The sequence below is a fragment of the Megalops cyprinoides genome, chromosome 6 (assembly GCF_013368585.1).
Source record: "Megalops cyprinoides isolate fMegCyp1 chromosome 6, fMegCyp1.pri, whole genome shotgun sequence".
NCBI lineage: Eukaryota > Metazoa > Chordata > Actinopteri > Elopiformes > Megalopidae > Megalops > Megalops cyprinoides.
The window spans coordinates 36,796,053-36,816,846 of NC_050588.1; the positions used below are offsets into that span (position 1 = coordinate 36,796,053).

The 20,794-nt window shown below is 39.7% G+C and overlaps 1 protein-coding gene across 5 annotated transcripts in view; it reads right to left on the reverse strand.

Moving 5' to 3' along the window:
* The window catches only part of tox2 (TOX high mobility group box family member 2), a 118,226-nt gene extending 98,229 nt beyond the window's left edge, over positions 1–19,997 (reverse strand). For all 5 annotated transcript variants that reach the window (XM_036531434.1, XM_036531436.1, XM_036531433.1 and 2 more), the window contains exon 1: positions 19,581–19,997. In XM_036531434.1, the coding sequence (XP_036387327.1) occupies positions 19,581–19,685 (105 nt within the window). In that variant the 5' untranslated portion in view covers positions 19,686–19,997. The remainder of the gene's footprint in view (positions 1–19,580) is intronic.
* Positions 19,998–20,794: the final 797 nt, after the last annotated feature.

A 20,794-nucleotide genomic window follows, 5' to 3' on the forward strand; every position in this document is an offset into this window, starting at 1 on the left:
CGCACAGCGCCTCTCCCTTTGTCCTCTCGGATTCCACTGGCCAACTGCTGCACAGGGCAGCCATTGTGCGCGTAGCATGATGGGCAAAGTATATTCTAACTGTCCTGCAAGGCCATGCAGATTTATTCATTTTGTGCCTGACAAAGGAAAAATACTTTAATTTAGCACAGAAAGTGAAATCTTTGTATATCTCACCATAAATAAACCACACCAAATTACTAAACCCCCCCCCCCCAAAAAAAAAAAATATATATATATAATATATATATAATATAATATAATATCTGTATAAATCTAGCTACATCTAGATAGATTCAAATTCCAATGCTTGTTTTTTTTCATCATGTCTAGATTCCTCTACTTTTCAAATACCAGCACTTTATATAAACTCTCTTAATTATCTCTAGAATCTGTCAGACAGCAATCACCAGCACAGCTAAAGGCCAGAGCTTGCTGTGACTCACAGACTCACTAATATCAGGATGACACTGCATCTGTACGGACCTTCAGCAACAAGCACAAACTGCGTATCAACTGCAGGTGTTACAATTGTTTTTTTTTTTTTTTGTTCCACTTTGTTTTTCTTTGCACGTATTTATTTATTTTGACTCCCTGACTAGAGAAGCTTGGTTAATTAAATGTTTTAAAAACAATTTAAGCCTTTTTTTTTATTTCAGTCAAGAGCAGACACACAAAATTCATATTTGCTTTGCTGAGTTGAGACAAAGTGCATGAAAACATGGTGGTGCACCTAGCGTTACAGCTGCATGTTTACCACAACAGAAGCACACAGCGGTGGCCAATAGCAAACTTGCAGAATGGATCACAAGCACCACCCACTGCAGCGGTTTGAAAACTGTAGGTTTTTTTTTTCTTAACGTCATTTGAGTGACCGTAAATAAAAGCCACCACCCACACTTTTTTGTTGCTGTGCCATCAATCCAAAACTGAAATGGCCAGTAGTTTCCAGGGTTCACCACTATATTGTCGTGATCAATAGATGATCAGTAGAAGAGGGCCATCCAATAACTGCAGAACCAGGTACTGAAGTAGTGTGTTAGTCTACAGGTTTCTATACAGACAGGAAACAGCGAAGTGCTGTTTTGATCACATATATGGGACAATACATTCTAATCTTTAAGATGTGATCAGGCCTGGTGAGCTTGTGCATCTCTGAAACCTAAACGTGTACAGGTAGACTGAAACTGAAGCCCTTATTCAACATGCTTTAGCCAAACAGCATGCTCCAGCCCCAGGCAGTACCTAGTGTTTTGATTTTTTTTTCCACTGCATGTTTAAAGAGTGACATGGAAACCGCTGTTTTTGAATTATTTTGATTTAATTGAAGGCAAAGGGGAAAAAGCTAGGACCGCTACATGCTTAATTTGCAGAGTTCCATCATTCACCTTGGAATCACTGCAAAATAGCCCAAACATGCTCTGCACGGAGCTTTGCCAAAATCTCCAGCCCACGGTAACATAAATTTTTTTTCCCTTCTTTTCCTTTTACAATGTGTCCTGTGTCTTAACAGGCTTCGCACAAGCCAAGGGCCCCATCTGCCTGGCTGCAGCCTGCAGTCTACACGGAGTGAATTAGACAAGGGTTATCATCACCTCTTTGAGGCAATTATCTGCAAGCGAGTTATGTCACACGCGATAAACGAGCGTTCCCATACGATAAGATGAGAGATACCTCTCACATGCAGATTAAAATAACACAGCCACCACCTCGGCGCGTCTGATCCCTCCCTGCAATGATTTCAGTTTTAGGTCCCTGCAACACATGCAGGTAAAAGAAATGCATCACACATCCCCCATGGAAATTCACGAGGAACACTGCCTGTGCTACTGTAAAATGAGCTGTCTTTCAAACCTGATAAGGGGATTTTTTTTTTTTTGGTACTTTATTCATTACAGTAAATTGACTTACTGGTCATTACGGGCATGGGTCTTGTAACTTGAGTGTAGGCAGTCTTGAAAATGGTGCTCAGGCCAAACACACATGCCCCTGTCAGTTTGATTTGAAGTGTTATTCATTTCTTTCTCCCTCCCTCCCTCCCTCCCTCTCTCTCTCTCTCTCTCTCTCTCTCTCACTCACAAACACACACACACACACACACACACACTCTCTGTGTCATTAGCCGAAACCTGAGGTAAGCTCATGGGGCCGGCACGGAACAGGTTGACGTTGTTTCGGAAACTTTGCATTTCTCCATTTTTAATACCGTTCAGAAGGCAGGCGTTGTTCATCCCAGCCTGCTCCATTGCCTCGGGGGCATGGAGCGGTCGCTTCTCAGGAAACGGCGCGGGCGCACCAAGCGCGAAGCTGCGCTCGGAGAGAATGATGGCGGGCCAGGCCCAAAAGCCTGACGTCCCTGGCTGTTTGCACAGGGCATGCCTGAGAAAGCTAAGACAACTGCTGATGTTTGTCCAGGCTCGCAGACTCTCCTAATACACCCAGCAGCTGCATCTCTCCCTGTCGGGTTTTCAACCTCTTTTTTTTCTTTCAACAGTTCGTTTATCACCTTTTTAAATTGATCCCTTGGAATTCGGAGCACGCTCGATTTCCAGCGTGGGTACGCTCCCCTACCTGATTCAAGAAAACTGTAATTATTATTATCTAAAAAGAAGCGCTGAAATTACACAGCGTTTGCCCTTACACCTTCGAACCTCAAATGGGACACGTCGTAGTGTACTTCAACTTTGCCTCAATTCAAAGTCAAAGCCATTTTCTCCCAAAAGCCCTTTATTGCACTCCAGTTAGAAGGCAAAAGATGAGGGGGTGGTCAGAGTACCCAAGATTATTTCACTCCACTAACAAAACTACACCAACAGATTTTCTCAACCACAGCTGCATACAACTAGCACATCTAGCAACCCAGTGCATTTCCATTCCATTGTTTAGCCTTACACTCAGGCAATGCCCTGCGCTTCATTATCAGGATGAACTGAAAAGTCCAGATAATCAATGGAGATACAGTATCAGTGACATACAAACCATGTCAAACTTTCCACATTATGGCCAGACAAACCTCCATGAAATTAATTTCCTGCCCCCTCCCCCCCCCCCCCCCCTCCACATTTTCAGATCTTGCCCGAAGAAAGGAATCAGAGAAAATTTTATGAAAAAAATGACATCTTCATAATTGTAATTGTACATTCTCAGTAAAATATTATGAGGGTTTCAGTGAAAAAAACCATACATGAGAACTCTGGTCAAAGATGAAGATCATCTTGTGACATGTACCTAGTACTTACACGCACAATTGAGAATTTGAAACCACATCCTATAAAGACTCTTCCTCTCCTCAATGATGCAAACCCACTAGGTGTTTTCATTTCAGTGCAAGGAGAAACATCTATGTATCTGAGGAACCCAAAGCAGCCCCCATCCCAAAAATAGAAAAAAAAATTATGACTGCATCCTATTTCAGTGAAACCCACCATCATTACTTGTAAACTGGTCATGGTTTCTGTTGCCGCAACAAGTACCAATTTCTCTAGGTAACAACAAATGTTTAATGACTAAGAAAGGTGTTAAATGCTCTTATGAATGATCTGCTTATCACTGTAGCCATGTCATGACCACTAACACAGTGAATAAGAAGCTGAATAACAGTGCTAAAATATAAGAATTTGGCAGCAACTGATTTTAATATACACATTGTACAATTTCCTTCAGATCACTATGCATACAACATGCTAACATGCACACAGAGGTTAACAATTATCTGTAAGAACAGCATTACTTTATAGTATAATTCTCAATCCTACTCCTGGAGCCCCCCTATCCTGCATATCTTCTATCTATCTTTGCTCCAAACATACCTGATTGAAATGACTAACATGCTCTTGATTAAATAAGGTGTGCTCAGCTAATCAAAAGTGCCACTGACGTCAGGTAGGTAGAGCAGGGAAAGACGGAAAACGTGCGGAGCAGGGGGGCCCCAGGAGCAGGATTGAGAATCAGTGCCTTATACAGTAGCACAGTGTTCACATGGTACTAATGAATCATTCATAAGCAGCAACATTTACTTCCATCACATTATTATAGTGTCTCATATACATGTATGTTACACTAAAAACAGTTATAATTGCTGTTATGTAGTATCAACTTGTTAGGTTTTTTTACCGTACGCACAAGAACCTGTACAGCAGAGGGTTACCAATGTATTATATACTAAATATTGCTTGATCACAATTTATTACTATAATATCATAGCTGTAAGTATTCAGTGTTCATGTGATAGAGTAAAGCTATTATATTTGCCAGGCCCTGTAATTAACTAGTCTATTTTAAGATTCAGTATATGGCCTTCCAACCTTTTATTTTAAAGTAGGTCACATACATACTAATGGCATGAATAAGCTTTCGGTTGTTAAAAGCTTATGCTGTTGTTGAACAGCTAGATCTTCATAGAGCTCCTAGGTTTTGAGATATATGGACATATCTTTGCTGGAGCTACAGCAAAGAACCATTTCTACACTTCAAAAGTGCACTTTACTCTTTTAAAATTACGCATTACAATTAATGGCACAATGTGGAGTTTTATAAGAGTATAGATTTGCCATCTTGTCTTGAGCGATGCAGAACTGCCTTTACCCTTTGCCTCTGCTGTGGGGCCAGGCAAACAGTGTCCTCACTGTGGACTGGTGAATGGTTGTCTGGCTTTCTGACACTACATTGTGCTGAAAGAGTTAATTCGCACTGTGTGAGAAAAATTTTTGTTCTTTTTTTTTTCCCTCCTCCTTTAGTAGGATCCATCAATCGTCATTTCATGCAGTTTGTATTTGAACCATACCAAGTGCACCAAAACAAAATAAACGCTTGTCTTTCAAGTAACTATCTGAACTGGAACACATCTGGTGGCAAGACTCGTTTTTGGTTTCTGCTGTGCTTGAGGAACATTAAAGATGAAACGGGGGTGGAGTGAAGTACCCTCAAAATCCCCCAATCAAGACCTCAAATGTGTGGCAGTTCTGAGAGCTACCAAAGAACCCACTTCTTCCTGAAGGGTATCATTTGAAGAAGTCACAACATACCACTGCATTCTCCAAAAAAAGGGGGGTAAAGAGAGGGGCTCCCCCTGGATTTAAGAACAACACAAAGAGGTCCATTCAATATCGACTCAAAGCGAAAGGCTGTAACGATACCTAACAAAATCGAGAAAAACATCTGAGGCACCATGGTTACTGTAGGGCTGTCCCCTTGTAACGCTCAGAACCAATCTGAAATAGACCTTCGAATATCCTTATTTAAACAATGATGTAACCAGTCATTATTTTCAATCACACGGACGTAGTGCTAACTTCTATAAATAAAGTAGGTAATTTCGATAAATGGTGGTTTAAAAAGTGGTGGTTGGAATGCACACTGTAGTATAAACAAAATTAAACTTGCCTGACTTTGAAATTACAGAATGTTAGATGTTAAAACCATTCAGTAATAGAATGGCGGTCAAATTCAGAATAACAATGACTGTCCAATCTGACCCTATAAGGGCCAAGTTGGAAGAAGTTTGAAAAAAAAAAAGAAAAAACAGTGAAAGAATTACCCTGTGAGTTTGGCAAAGCCATTCCCATTTAATTTAGTTTGGACACATGTTCCATACAATTACACAGAGTAGCCATTAAATATATATCTATTTGTCATTTGACATGCTACATTTTCCAACTGTGAGCAACTATGATTCATTAAAAGAAATTAAATTGTCCGTTTTTATATGACAAAAGGAAAAGTGAAAAGTATTTATTGGTTAAGCTAATTACAATGACACTGGAAACAGTGCAAGCAAACTTCATGTGAACACTCTGTCCTTCTGACTTCATTCTGAATTATTTTATTTCACTAAAAGCAGCAACAAGCAAGCGCTTATGTTGTGCGGCTTTCTCATGTGCCAGTGCAATAGAGAGCAAGCAGCCCGACATGGAAGGAAACGGTCTGAACAGCGCAAACCAAATAACGACTAAAATAAGAGTTAAAGAGAAACATACAGGGCTAGATGTGGAACTGCATGCAATTACGAAACTCTCATAGAGGTGAACACCTACTTCACCACAGGAACAAGTAAAATTCCCCATCATGCATGCGAAGTAAAGTGTGTGTGGTGCACTGCTGAGTTGAAAGCTGAAGATTTGTAAAGAGAAACTGGAATTGCCCGAGTCAAAGGAAGCGATAAACCCAAAACGTCAGCCCTACGTGTCGTTCTAAACTCAGTGCTGAACTCAGTAGCAGGAAAGGAAGGATCTAATACGCTGCATCAGTAAACTCAAATCAAACCTGTAACTGCCACATAATTGTAGAGCGCTACTATAATTTGTAAAATTCTAAACAAAACGAAACTGTTTATATTCTCTGTTTATTTTTTGTACGTAGTGTCATGGACGTTCAGTAAAGCACCTAATCTGTCTAGGTGCGTATGGTTAACAATATGCTAATTTCAGCCATTGAAGATATTCAACTTCTCAGCACGTAACGCTATTAACAAATATAATGAGCACTTAATGTAATACCCACGGGTAAGTCGCTCAGTAGGTGTTGGCACAGTTTGTGAAGCATTTTGCTTCAGGCCACATTCATGTCCAAGCCATGGCCCACAGGACTCCCAATTCTTATTTACTGCAAGCCTTACTGGAACAGGCTTCCTTCCTTAATTATGCCAACAGTCACTCACAGTAACAGCCCCCTCACCAGCAACAGGCTCTGATTCTTCTCTGCCAGGCCCCCTAATTAGTGCATGGCTACCCTCACCACCGCTGATGCAGCATTAGAAAGTAGATGCAATCCACATATTACTTGATTGTCCATTTCAGTCTCTTTCTCCTACCCCAGACTGATTAATGCACGGCTCTGAAAAGAGCTAATTAATTTTGCACACTAACAATCCCCGCACCTCAATGGTGAGCATAAAGCCATTTCGCCAGCATTGTTCTGCTCGTCTCCACCGACGTGTTACATAAGGAACATCTAGAGTCTGACATACAGTGTAAGGCTAGGGAGGACTGAGTCAAGGCAGACAGAGCATCTATGCCAGCACCAGGCGCAGCAATCTTTTATTGGAAACAGAAGATATTCCCACACAAGACTGAGTAAAGAGGTTCGAAGCAACGTTAGATATCACCTCAAGTCCACCTACCAGGGGTAAGAGTGATGCGGCTCCCTGATAAAGCTGAGTTGTGCCTCCTGACACTCTAAAAATCTAATTTTAACTTTGGAGCATGACTCTGGACCTTCAGGAAGGGTAAGACACACCGTACATATTCCACCAAAACCAGAAGACCTGAGATGACAGTTTTCCTGCATTTTCCAAAAATTATTACCCCTTATTTCACATGCACAGACTCACTCCATTACAGGGAGGAATTCAGTGCTGCGCAAATTCTGCTGTCAGCAAACCTTATGAATGACCGTGATAAAAGCTACCACACTCTGTCGACCTCGGACTGATTATTTCCACTTAATTAACATTTTCTGTGTGCATGCCATGACCATGTTGAAACAGCAATCTGTTTCCAAAGGCCTGGGTCATGACAACAAGTCAACAGGGAGCGTAAACAAATGGTACATCCCTTTTAGAAATGTGTTCAGGAAAATCAATCAAAATCTCTTCATCCTTGCCCTCAACATGACCCAAACCTCATGTTAGCTATTTTCAAAGATTTGAAAAATAATGATTTGAATAAAATAGCTGAGATATATTCTCTCTCCCCCAATTACATTTTCTACCAACAATGGATACAGGTCTGTTGTGAAACTGGGGGCTTCACGTTAACCCATTCTGGACAATTGATTATTTCCAGTCTACTCAAATCAGTGGCATTATGGGCTCCAAACAGCAAGCACGGAATTGCAAATGTGGAATTAGCTAACTGTGTATCTTTGATGTGCAGACACTGTTTCTGTTAAATCAATGTAACTATTGTACACCTGAGGCTTGATCACATTAAACCACATTCGACAGATCTAGCCTCAAGCTATGTCACTAATTATTCCGCACAGTTCACACAAACATTGATTACTGTGTGCCTTCTCTGTGTTTTAAGCACCATATACAACATGATGACAGAGGTGTTACTAAATAAAATCATTTTTGCAAGCACTGTAACCTTAAGCATTTTAAAGTTTCTTCTGCACCCTTTACAAATATATCATACATTGTTGCATCTGTTCTTAGCCTAGATTTCAAGATAACATCTATAATGATGCAACCCAATACTCAGACGCATGTAGTACTAGATAGGTCACATTTTAACATATTTTTTTTGCGGCCAATCACCATGTCAAATTTCTCAAATGTCTTACATTTGAATATTCTCAGTCTCCTGACCATGAAATACTGTTTAACAATCCATTTTCTGAACAAAAGCATGCTCTTTCTAAAGCACATACATGATTATGCGTAATCATTGTTTGAGGGTCCACTTTAGCCAACTACACATGTTCTTAAATAGTACTGTAGCTGTCTGGTTACCCACTTGATCCTGGATTTAATCAACATCTGGCCCCCAACTCTGACTCACAATTACATGAAAGTGTTACTTTTTCACAAACAGTTTGGTGAGTTCAGAAAGCATCAAAATGAATGAAAACAAAACTCTTGTAATGCACGTGTATGTGTAAGTCACAGTTAAGGCCAGATATTGATTGAATTCAGGGTTTGCACATTAGTCTTCTAAGTATTTAGCTAAGAATTTGGCAGCATGTTTCCTAACAAGAACGTTGTTTTTGGTAGTGTAAAAAGACACACACACACACACACACACACACAGACGCGCGCATTCCACAGTGAAGTGGTAAGGATTTGTCAGAAGCGCCTAGACCTAGAATCTAAAAGGCATAATTTTATTTTGATAGATGAGCTGAATTCAAGCCCTCACTTCCAGTTTTTCTCTGAGTTTTTGGTCAGAGCTGAAAGAATATTCAGTAAAAAATCATTTCAGAGTAATTCATAATCATAACAGCAGTATATGGTTTGCAAAGTTTATACATTTTGATAGGCTTGTAACAGAGCAGACCTGTCACTGAGGTGACAAAAAAAGATCAACACATAGTAATGTGCTGTGATATTCTGAGCATAACATCATTTACTGTAATCGCAAGGCAGTGAATTATTTTTAACTGGTAAGTCAGAAGCGGAAGGGACATAGTCGATTTCTTTATGAAGTGTCGTGGCAATCACATGAAGATGTGACCAGCTTGTGAGGGGGACCCCAGGACTGTTCGAAATGGTGCCTCCAGCTTATCTCTTCAGCACCCCCCCTCCCCAACCCACACCTCCACACACACTTTCTGAATCATTTTAAACTCACTCTCTTGCCGGGGAACCCACAAAGAAAAAATCATTCTGATGCATGCTATTGATAGCTGTGAGCTACCTCTACAGTTCCTACAGAAGAGCGCTAACACCCATACGCTTATAAACTGCACCACTCTAGTATATTAATACACAACACAGAAAGGTGTAGCAGAGCTCCTCGTTTTAACGCTAGCTGCCTCATACTTTTGCGAAGAAAAACCGGATAACTCTACAGACAAACATTTCCTCCCATGCAGTCAGCTGCAATGGTGTGCATCGGTCTTTACATTCGAATTTGTGTGGCATATGACAGACCACGTAATGCAATGGCAAACCGAATGAGCCTTCTCAGCCCAGGCCTACCCAGACTCCTGCTCAGCTCTGCCTGTTTTCACCAATGAAAAATAAGAGGTCAGAAAAGACATGAAACTGACCACCCCCATACGCTTGATAGAGGTGAAGAAAACAAAAAGTTATGTCCCATGCCTTCACAAACGAGACAGTCCACCTCACTCAACATATCAGCAATGTTTGGTTTTTCTATGCAAAATGCAATTACATGTAATAAATTTTTACAGAGACAATATGGCATTTATGAACAAGTCTGTAGTATATACTATGTTACAGACTAAAGTTGTAAAAACAACTTTAGTCTCCTTTTGGAAATTTCAAGGACCATGGGTGATTTCATAACCTGACAACTGACTTTCTGACACCTTCACAGAATTACAGCAAGATAAACTCAAGGAAATCTTGGGTTTTAAAAAAATGAATGTAACCAATGTAAGATTATAGTGTTTCTAACTTCTGACCAGACATGGTTCAGAATCAGAGAACTGTTAACCTGATGGCCTTATTATCATAGTTACAAAGGAAGCTCCACACCTTGGTGCCACGCTACAGTTGGAGCCAAGAGCAATTGATTAAGGCAGGCAGCAGCCATCAAGTCTAGCATACAACCGGGAGTGGGCAATTGGCAACCATCACCACACAAAGACGCGGTCAGCATCAAAGGATCCCGCTTTGCATTGGGAACATAGGTTGATGCTGCAACAGTGTAAAACCTATTGTTTGTTGCCATTTGTTTCATGGTATAAAAGGCTGATCACGGTAACAGTTCCCTGAGTTAAAGCTTCGCAGGCAGAGATGCTGCCGGATTCCATCGCCGAATAAAGCTTTTTCTCCAAGCGCGCTTTTGGTCCGGTTCGTTTACTTTTAAAATTAGAACAAAATCCAACACCAAATACATGCAGGGAGTGAATCCATTATAAATGAAGCCTTAAGAAGGTCTTGTTGTGTCATTATTATTTTGTCACTGTGAAGACAGAAATGCATGTTACATACTGCCTTATCTGATATAATCCCACTAGCCCTCAGGGGCACCCTGGACACATAAGTCTGAAACAGAACTCAGAGATCCTGCCAGCCCAAGATATGTCCATCACATGAGAAACAGAATCACCTGTCAAACTACAGCTGAAAAAGTCCAGAATCTCTCCTCAGAGCACCAAGCAGTATCAAAGTGGACAGTCATGCCCCACAGACTGCTGAGTATGTACACAGGCACTGTTGCTAATTCCTTCTCACCAGATCTCGACAGAGGGAGCTCGATTTAGCACCAGAATGACTCAGATTACATCACAATGCATATGCGATGACATCTTGAGGCTACATAGTGTTCTTAAATGTTTTGATGTTGTTCCACGAAAGCCATGATTGGTCTTTGCACCTGTCAATCTTTCCCATTAGAATTCTAGTTCTATCCAGTGCAGTCACAGTACAGTGAGGGCGGGTCCCAGCCCCAGGGAAAAAGAGCACAGCTTATAATGACACTTAGCTTCTGCAGGTACAAGTGCAGGCGGGGTTAAAAAGCATATTAATTCACCCCCTTTGCAAAGTTCCCAACTCTGATCTCGAAAAGCACTTGACTTTGTCACAAAATGTTTTCAGCAAAGAAGGCGAGGACAAGGTCAGCAAAAAGTCACTAGACTCAGCAACACTACATACATTAGCAGTAGATATTGACACGATAGCACCCACTCTGACAGGGTCAGTGAGGGACAGCTTTCTGTTCGCACTGTTGTGCTAGACCCGGGCTTACTGGCCCAGTTCTTCACTGTTTTCCTGTTTGTTGTTTTAGCAAGCCGAGCAAGATCAGTCCAAGAAATCCTAACCCCACACCTTTCCAATGCCAGCTTTATTATACACAGGCCAGGGGCCAGGTTAGGAACCTATGCTGTGATGTTGCATCAGTCAGCAGCAAAACTCATACACAGACTGCCTGAGAATAGGATTTGCTTGACAGTCTGTCAAACACGGCTAGTTTGGAAGCTGGTTGCTTTCATTAAAAATTCACTTTTGCATAGCTTATTCGTGACATCACAATCAACAGATATGCTTTTCTGCAATGTAAATGTGTGACAGTTATAGTTACCCATAGCTACGTTAACTCCACATTAGTCGCAGAAAGAATGGGTAGCTGTACGCTTAGAGAGTTCACTACTGAGTATCAATACAAAATAAAGCTAAATGTTGCTGTTTTTATTTTTATTTTTTCAGTTTTTTCATGTTACATCCTTTCTGCACAAACAGGTGATGTCTGTATGTTTCCCATCTAAATTACTGCCTAGTCGGTCTCTTATCATTCGCGGGATTGTAGCTTTCCTGGCTGGAGATCAGTTCATTACCCTCAGTGACAATCCCACAGACTCATTCTAAAATCCTTCAGATGGGCAATTCTAGTGTGTAAGCACAATGTGACAATCACAGCTATCTGAATTTATTTATGGCAAAACAACTTCCTGTTTCCATGTCAAAAAAGAGAACAAAATGTGAAATAGAAACAAATGAATTGTCACAGGGAAAGATCTCAATTGAGTGGCATATTGGCTTGTTAGGCAGTTACTACATTTCAAAGCTTGAGAACATTATAAACAAACATTTTTCTGGTGCTTTCGTATTTACAATGGTATCTCTCTATCCATTCAAATTTGTGTTAGTTGTTAAAGGCCAGGTACTGCAATAGAAAATTGAGTCAGCTTTTTAGTCTATGCCCAGCCTGGCTCCTGCATAGCTCAGCACAGTTCCACTGGTCAAAAAAGGGATATAACAGGGTCACGATTCACTTAAAGCTTTGGCTTCCTCAGTACGTATGACATATTGGAAAATATGGAAATAAAGAAAATTGTTTTTGTGGCCAAGATGTTAACAAAGGAGCTACATATCAGTAATGGAAAAAAGAGAATACAAAATATAATTACAAAGCTAATATTTAAGGATATTTAAACATATGTAACTTATTTAGAAGGATGCTCTGAAAGTATGCAGAATTGCCCTAAAATTGTCCTAGTAAATGTTTCTTGAATTCTTCAATTAAACCAAGGTGAGTGGTTTGGGACACTTACAGTATCATAAATCAAAGTGGGGAAAAAGATGTTCTGGGGCTGTAAATTACTTTTTTGTATGGAAATGGGAAATTGGAGCGGCTCATCCATCTTACTTTATTAAACCAACGCGAGTCAGCCTCAGGATATGCACAAGTCATAATGCATTCGGCAAATACTCTTTCACTGGAACACACATTTACAGAGTGCTGGCCTTTGTGTAAGAGCACGGAGCATAAACTGAACCAACAATGCTTTCACCCATCAACACTGTAAGGTACTGCAAGGCTGCAAAGAGTTTAGGCCGAAGCCAGGGCTGATGGGTAGCCACACCCATGTAGGTAGGTGTTCGTGGGAAAATAAAAGCAAAGGTGCAAAAAATAAACCACATCTTCTGGCATTTTAACTTACTGCCACCATGCACGTTTAGCGTGATTACTTCTGCTAATTCTCGGAAAACTTCTCCTACTCACTTAAAATCCCTGTGTAGGTATTGCTACGTTGCGTAAATGTCTAGGGAGAGGAGGTGGTGGAAACAGGACATTAAATAGCTATTTTACAGACATTTTTGTGCCAAAAATGGAAGCTATGGAATGACATTAAACATCAGTTTCTTTGGTTTACGCATCACGTGCTTCACAGGTACTTAGTATTTTACAGCTCTCCTGTCAGTTCCTTTACAAAAGAAACTTCAGAATTCAAAAACTGTATAAGGCACACTACAATTCAGGAACTATAATTAAAGGCTGACCATGTCTGGCCGGGACTTTGCTGTGACATTATAAGCCCTTTAACATAGAAGTCATTAAATACACCACATTTCATGCATACAAAGAACACTGAATGAGCTTTTCAGATGTTCTCAATCAACCAATAAACCACAGGTCAAAATCCTATCCTCTGATTGTGTCAGAATTCTACATACATCTAGCAGTAGCAATAACAGCATCAGCTCTGTGTGCCATCAATATTACTCTATTACTATTGCAAGAATAATTGCACAGTCTGACACTCACAGCAACTGCATTTTAAAACGCATTTCAGGCATTTTCTATTCAACAGAATACAATCAAGCCATATTACAGGCATTCTGTCCCATGGCAGTCCATTTCAGCCCATCACCAAATGCACTGAAGAGCAAGCATGAATTCCAAAATCATTAATCACTGTTATTGCACCAAACACTGACTATAAGCCATTCACTATCATTAATACCAAAGGCATACATCTGTGTAAAAGTGTTGTGAAGAAGAGTTGGAATGAACGTACAAGCAATATTCCTAACAATGGCTTACCACATCCGGCCCCTCTTAATATTTTTTGCACTGCATACAAATGCCTCAATTTACATTACACGGATTTAACAGAAGCGTAAACCAGGGGGTACTTTGTCAGTTCATAATGGCTCAGCAAACCTAATTATTCTTCATCTTTGTTTTTAGCACACATGACAATGCCTTTACTCAAACAACCGTATAAGCTGGTCCCATGTCAGAGCAGAATTCAGTCAACTGATCATTTCTGCCTGTCATTGTATTCTGTATCAGTTAAACCAATTAAAGCATTCACACATGAGAACACTGTGCGGGGGAATAATTAGGAAAAAATTTCTCATATTTTTTCCAGAATTCCCCCACCCCCTTACACAATAAGCTCAACATGAAGTAGGCACTGTGTGTATAAACAAACCCTCTAGATGTGCTCACTTCACTGTCCTGAGGCCCTTAAACAGGGTTGCTCACAATAAATAATAATAGAGTTTACTTTGGTTTATTATAGATGTAAAACAGTCAAGTAAATGAAGGCATATCATCTTTCAAGCAAAGCAGAAAAACAGCAATCATCCTCTCCTAGAAGACACGCCTGAAAAGAGGTACGGTTTTTGCAGAATATAACATATATGAATCTATAATGAGGAATGATAAAGATTGGTATGATACCTTTTTTATTGACTTATTCAGAGTAGTACTTATTTTATTTCATTTAATAAGTTGCTTGTGGAGAGTGAAAGACAGGAAATAGAGGTGCCTCATATAACCCTGTTTTAAAAATAACATGATCCTGATGCAGGTGCCTCATGGAGATAGGATGTCATAAAATACATAAAAATGGCAAGACATGCACCAGGTAAGCTCACATTATGTTATTTAATGTACATGAGGGACGTGATTATTCTAAATAACGGTGTTCTACTTTATTTTCTGCTCACACTTCAGCTACACATTTTTATATTTATTGATGTATTTTTGTAAATTAGTGGATTTCTATGATGATAGGTTTGCCTCCACCTTGACTGCATGAAAGTGCCATTCTGAATTGTAGTTCCTGATATAACCTTTAGTCAGCTCGGCTTTGTACAGAAAGCAGCTTCTACCCTTCTGACAAGCCACACTTAAAATACACAAGAGGCATATGTACAGCATACATATCATATTCCAAATAAGCATCAAACTTTCATGGCAGATCTGCAAAGCAACAACTTAACAGCCAATGAATTTGGCGATTCCTACATTTTTAAATCGACATGTTTCTATACTTGCAGACAGCTGCAACTTTCTACCTGTGATCTTATTTGAGCAAGTAGAAATATTTAAAAAAGAAAAAAAGCACAGGAAACTCAAACTGAAGCTGTACATATAGTTTGACCCAGTTTCCCTCTCCACTGTAGGTTCAAATGTATGCACTGCATGGTTTCCATTACTTTCCATAATGGTAATTTCGATCCAAAATTAAAAAGGATATGATGTGATCTGCAAGTGATCTAACCTGAATAATACAAATCAACTTAGTTAATGTACTGCAAGCTTCCAAAAGATCTAATCTTCATCAGATGCCATTTGACACAGTGCAGTGATCGCTGACTGTACAAAAAAAAAAAAAATCCACACTGAACCACATTTAACTTTGGGGCTTTCAATTTCAAAATGTTATAAGTCATTCTATTATTTTATTCCTGGAGAGAAATACTTTTTCAGCACATCATTTAGAATTTTAATAGAGGCATAGAAAATTCATTAGTAACTGTAGCACAGACTGAAGCCTAACCTTCAAGTTTAGTTTCAGGAAAGAACATCTTGAAGGAAATGATGCTTTATAACGCAGTGCTGTGCTCAAAAGATTATGCAGATCAGTCCTCCAAAGTATCTCCTTCAAGCACATGGTTGATATTCTGAGGCAATTGTACTGCCTCAATGAAAAAGTATAACAATTACAATGAATCCAGTATTTATCACTTTTAGTTGCACTTCAATCCCCTTCGCAATATTTGGCTACAACCACACAATAGTGTCAACCTAAAGTAAAAACATTGGTATTTATAATATTCATGAAGTAGAGTCTTACCATTCCTTTCAAGATATTAAAAAATGCTTACAGTTTAACAGCCGGATTACTTTACAGAGCTATCATATTCAGCCAGACTCAAAATACTATGCAGAAACCATTAAAATTCAACTTTTCTTTAACTGTACAGTTGGGCTACAGAGCTTGAATGAGCATCTTTCACCAAGAGTAGTATGAGGTAAACATTCATAAATGTTCACTTTTATAAAGTAAATCAAGCCTCCATTCAACTTCCTACAGATAGTGCACCAACACCAAAAAAAAAGTTTACAGCTTCCTTCGATCAACAATTAGACAGCTCATACCTGTTGATAATTCACAGACAGTTTAACGAGTACAAATCTGGGCTTAGCTGAAAGTTTAATTACTTTACATCACGAGGACAGTAAATAATGCCTTTAAAAAGTCCAACCGCAAGGCTTTTAGCAATACGTCTATGACTCACCGAGCTCTTCTGTAAGTGCTTTGCTTTTAACTTCTGACATATGGCCATGAGGCCTTTCTGTGTGTGTTCAGTGTAGGGAACTCACGTTACGGCCTGCAACACAACTACCCAGATAACGATATCCACCATCAATATCTTCTGAATGCTCAGCTCATCTCTGCACAGTATAGAACAGTGCAGATTTTAACATATTACATTTAAGCCAGCTTCAACATACAAATACAACATTTGGTTGTACCAGGATACAGGATCTTAAAAATCTCAAGTCAGCATTTTCTTGTATTACTATTCATCAAAGCAAATCAAATTCCTGCTTGCACTGTCGTCTCCTGTTATGTTAACACAAAATCTGTATGTCACTAATATTCCTAAAAATTTGCTTATTTTGTTTCACATTTTTAGCATTCACGTACATTGGCATCTTGTTTTTACACAACTGTATGTATATGTTAGCATGGACAGATATTCTTTGAATATACTCCCAATGACAACAACAGAGAGTGTAACTGTATTCTGCGTGCTGTAAGAGCCACACCAGACATAAGCCTGAAAATACACTGCATTTCAGGTTCTGCCGAGTTCGGGCAACAATCTTTACTTAAACACGTATCAATACAATCAATGCTTCATAAATACCCTGCACACATTCAAGATGGTACAGCTCATACAGTTCCAAAAGCAGCTGCACATACTATGTTGCTACCATGTGTTCTTCAACAATTCAAGGATGCACAAGTCCACACCATGTACAATATGCTGAAAATATTACCGTGCACGTATCTGGCTCTTGAAATATCCAACATGATACTCTACATCAGCAGTGAACCCCGGAATTATGGAGATGCAATAATATGGTGAATGGCGAATGCATCTTTAAACTGTAATGCAGCTCTTTATACAGAAAGACGCATTCATATGCAGAATATATGCACTCATTATCTGCAGTATTCGCTAAGCAGAAATGTATTTAATTCTGAAATAAATTAATGTATTCCCTGCAGGTTTTCATCCAATTTTTCAATGATAGCTGAACCGCTCTTTTCATCTCGCCTGAAAAACACACATAAACGTCTATCCGTACATTAATCCAGAGTGATGCAGACGTGTTATGAAGAAATAAAGAAGTCCAACTTGCAAAATCTCTACTAAACAAGCAAAAGATACCATCTAAATTGAGGTTACGAGGCATGGAGAACAAAATTTTGCTAGCGTTCACCTTGTCCTTTTTTTGCAGGATTTTTAAAAAAGAGGAAAATTTAGAAAGAAGAAAAAGTTAGCACAATCTTTTTGGATCTTCCAGTTTCGTCATTGAATACGGACCATAATTGGAGCAAAATAAATAAATAATCATCAGTGACAGGTGCGGGAGTGTATCGTCGTAGGGTACTGTGTTTCTACTCGATGTACGTTCACTTGCCTTGTGGGATTTCGTAAACACTCAGCTATACTTAATAGTTCTCAAATGGTAACATTTTAAATCACTCTGGATTACGACATCTGTCTACACTGCACTAACAATTCTGCAGAATTTTGCCGAAAAGTATTTTCCGATGGCGAAAAAAATGATTAAATGTCACTAAACCGTAGCCTTACTAAAACGGGGGCATCTTCAAAGTCTTCAGGCGCATTGTTTCCATGCATAACTAAAGCAGTAAACAACTCACAGATGTACACGGTGCCAGCATTTGACACATCTTTAGTTCACGTTCGGCAACATCTATAGTCTGGCACTATTCTCTGAAACGTGTGTGCTAATCACATTAAGGCTACAGCGACGGGCACAGGGCATAACGTGCACAACTGTGTTTCAGTTTATGTTGAATATTTCGGGCGATGCGTTTTATTTTTCTAAGGTTGTGTTACATTTCAAGCTTACATTATCCTACAGTTGCCATGAAAATGTGGCCAGTGGTAGCGTCTATAAGTTATTTTGCTTCATGGTGTGTTTGTAGTTTATCGCAGTAAGTGTGTGGACCCAGTAGTGTAGGTATGGTACAGTTTGATTAAAAAAAAAAAAAAAAAACCGCATTATACTTCGAGCTCTGGAGTAAAAACGCCGAAATTCACCATCAACAACACTGCATGGAAGGAAAACACGGGCGCGATATGCCCCACCATAGCGTAATCCATCTTGGCATCTCGTATCATCTAAAACTGAGATACAGCGTTAATTATAAACATGCTACAGGGAATAAAACAGAAAAGGCAATGGTCTCCTAAAGGAGGACATCCGTGCTTCAACATGCTATGTATATACATGGTTTGTGAGGAAAGTCACTCTGTTTATGCTGTACTCAGGTTTTGAGCAGTTTCGCTTTGCTAAGGTAAAACTAAGTTACTGTTTGCGTGCACATCTCAAAGGTAACGACTGATAATTAAATAATAATTGCTATAAACAGTTGCATAACTAAAGGAACTTTCCTTTTATGGTGTAACAGCAATTGAGATCCAGGATTGGTGGCAAGACTATATGTATGGACATTAATTTAAAACACAGTGTGTTAAATAAATCAGTCTATTCACAGAAAAAAAAACAGCCTACATCATCAAAACTACAGTACTGCGTCCATTTAGCCGGACATCGCGCAAAAGCGCCCGCATTTAAGGCGTATTGAGCTGGGAGTCCATGTACCTCCATGTTTCAAGAATGCCCACATGCACATAACGCTGCTGTCGCCTCCGATATTTTTCCTCTCTTGAGGGATGTTGCACCTTACAGACCAATCCTTCCTTTCGGAGGTTGTAACAACTTAACAAAAGTTGTTAAAAGTAACTGGACATGGTCTGAGTAAGCATTTCATTTCGGGATGCAAAAAAAAAGTTTCGGGATCTGAATCCAACCTGCGTGTAAATAAACTGCTCGGGGCGTCTATCTATAGCACGCGTACAGTTCACAAGGTCCCTATGTAAAGTGGGATAGCTACCCACTGCCCACGAAATACTAAAAGAAATACTGTCGGTGAGACTAACGTTGTCGCTCGTACAGCACATCGCAGAGATGCGAACTGCAGAATGTGCCTTGCAACTGAACGATTCTCGGTATAGGGAAATTACACACTGTAATCAAATCAAACGTACTCTACCATTAAAAGCAAACGTAGTAGTTCCTAATTACCTTGTTGCAGTGGTAATAGTCCAAAGAGCCCAGGCAACTCGAATCGGTCGGTAATGAACATGAACCCACGCTCGAAGGGGGTGCCGGATAGAATCTCACGTCCATCTCAGAGTCCGCGAGACTGACGGCATGAAAGCAGGTTCAGTGTCTGTGACTCGCTCTCTCTATTGTTTAAGCGAACAGAAAAGAAACAGAGGGATAGAAAGAAAAAGGGGTTGAGTCTTTCAATGCACCCTTTCCTCACATCCGTTCGTGGTATAACTTCAGCACCAACAGGCTTGCAAGGAGTGATGCTCAATCGGTTTATAAATGTTTTTTTTTCTTTTGTATTTTGTGTTTTCTAAAGGAATAAAATCATATAATACAGGGAAAAAAGAAAAACAAAATTCTTCATATAATTATATCTCTCAGTCGGTAATTTTGATTACAACTGGTAAGTTATATGCAGCCAGACATTAACTTTGTTGTCTTTTTCTTAACAAATATTGTTTATTTTCCTGCGCTCTGCGTCTTCCTCTCGGATATCTCGACGATTCTGTTTCTATTTTCCCGCTGCGTTCGCTCTCCCTCTCAGCGTTGTCATGTACGAGTGTTTATCCATGCGTTCAGTTGGAGTTATAGTTGGACTGTTCCTCTCCATGCTAAATGCCATGCGACCTCTGCTGATAGTAAAAGGAACAGGGAGACGAAAAGGGGGAGGGGAACTATCAAGACGTATTGGCAACCGCTCCAGTTATTGTGCGATTCAGATTAGCCTAGGAGTATGTCCTGTATATTCAGCTGTGAGAAAGAAACCAGGGACTACGTTATGCATGCGGGAGACGCCGTCGATCTGATTTATTGTGGCCGTGAAGATGAAAACAGGAAGCTTAATTCTGATATGAACGAAACTAGTAATTTATTCATGCCTATGTTTCAACAAACACAATTTAGACGCGCAGGGTGCACTGGCGTGCGGTTACTTGTCTCGTGAAGGTGTTGGTATCTACGCGATGTAACGTAGAAACAAACCTACAGCATATAGCTACCATAAAGGCATACTTTGTCACTCTGACATGATTTATAACATATTACGAATAAATAATGGGTTGACATGATCACCTTGTACCAAAACATAATCAATCATAAATCAAATATGTTGTTAAGAAGCAATACTTACAAGTTCCATAAATTGTACATTCTGTTGTTTGAGCTCATGTTGAATGTGAAGTATG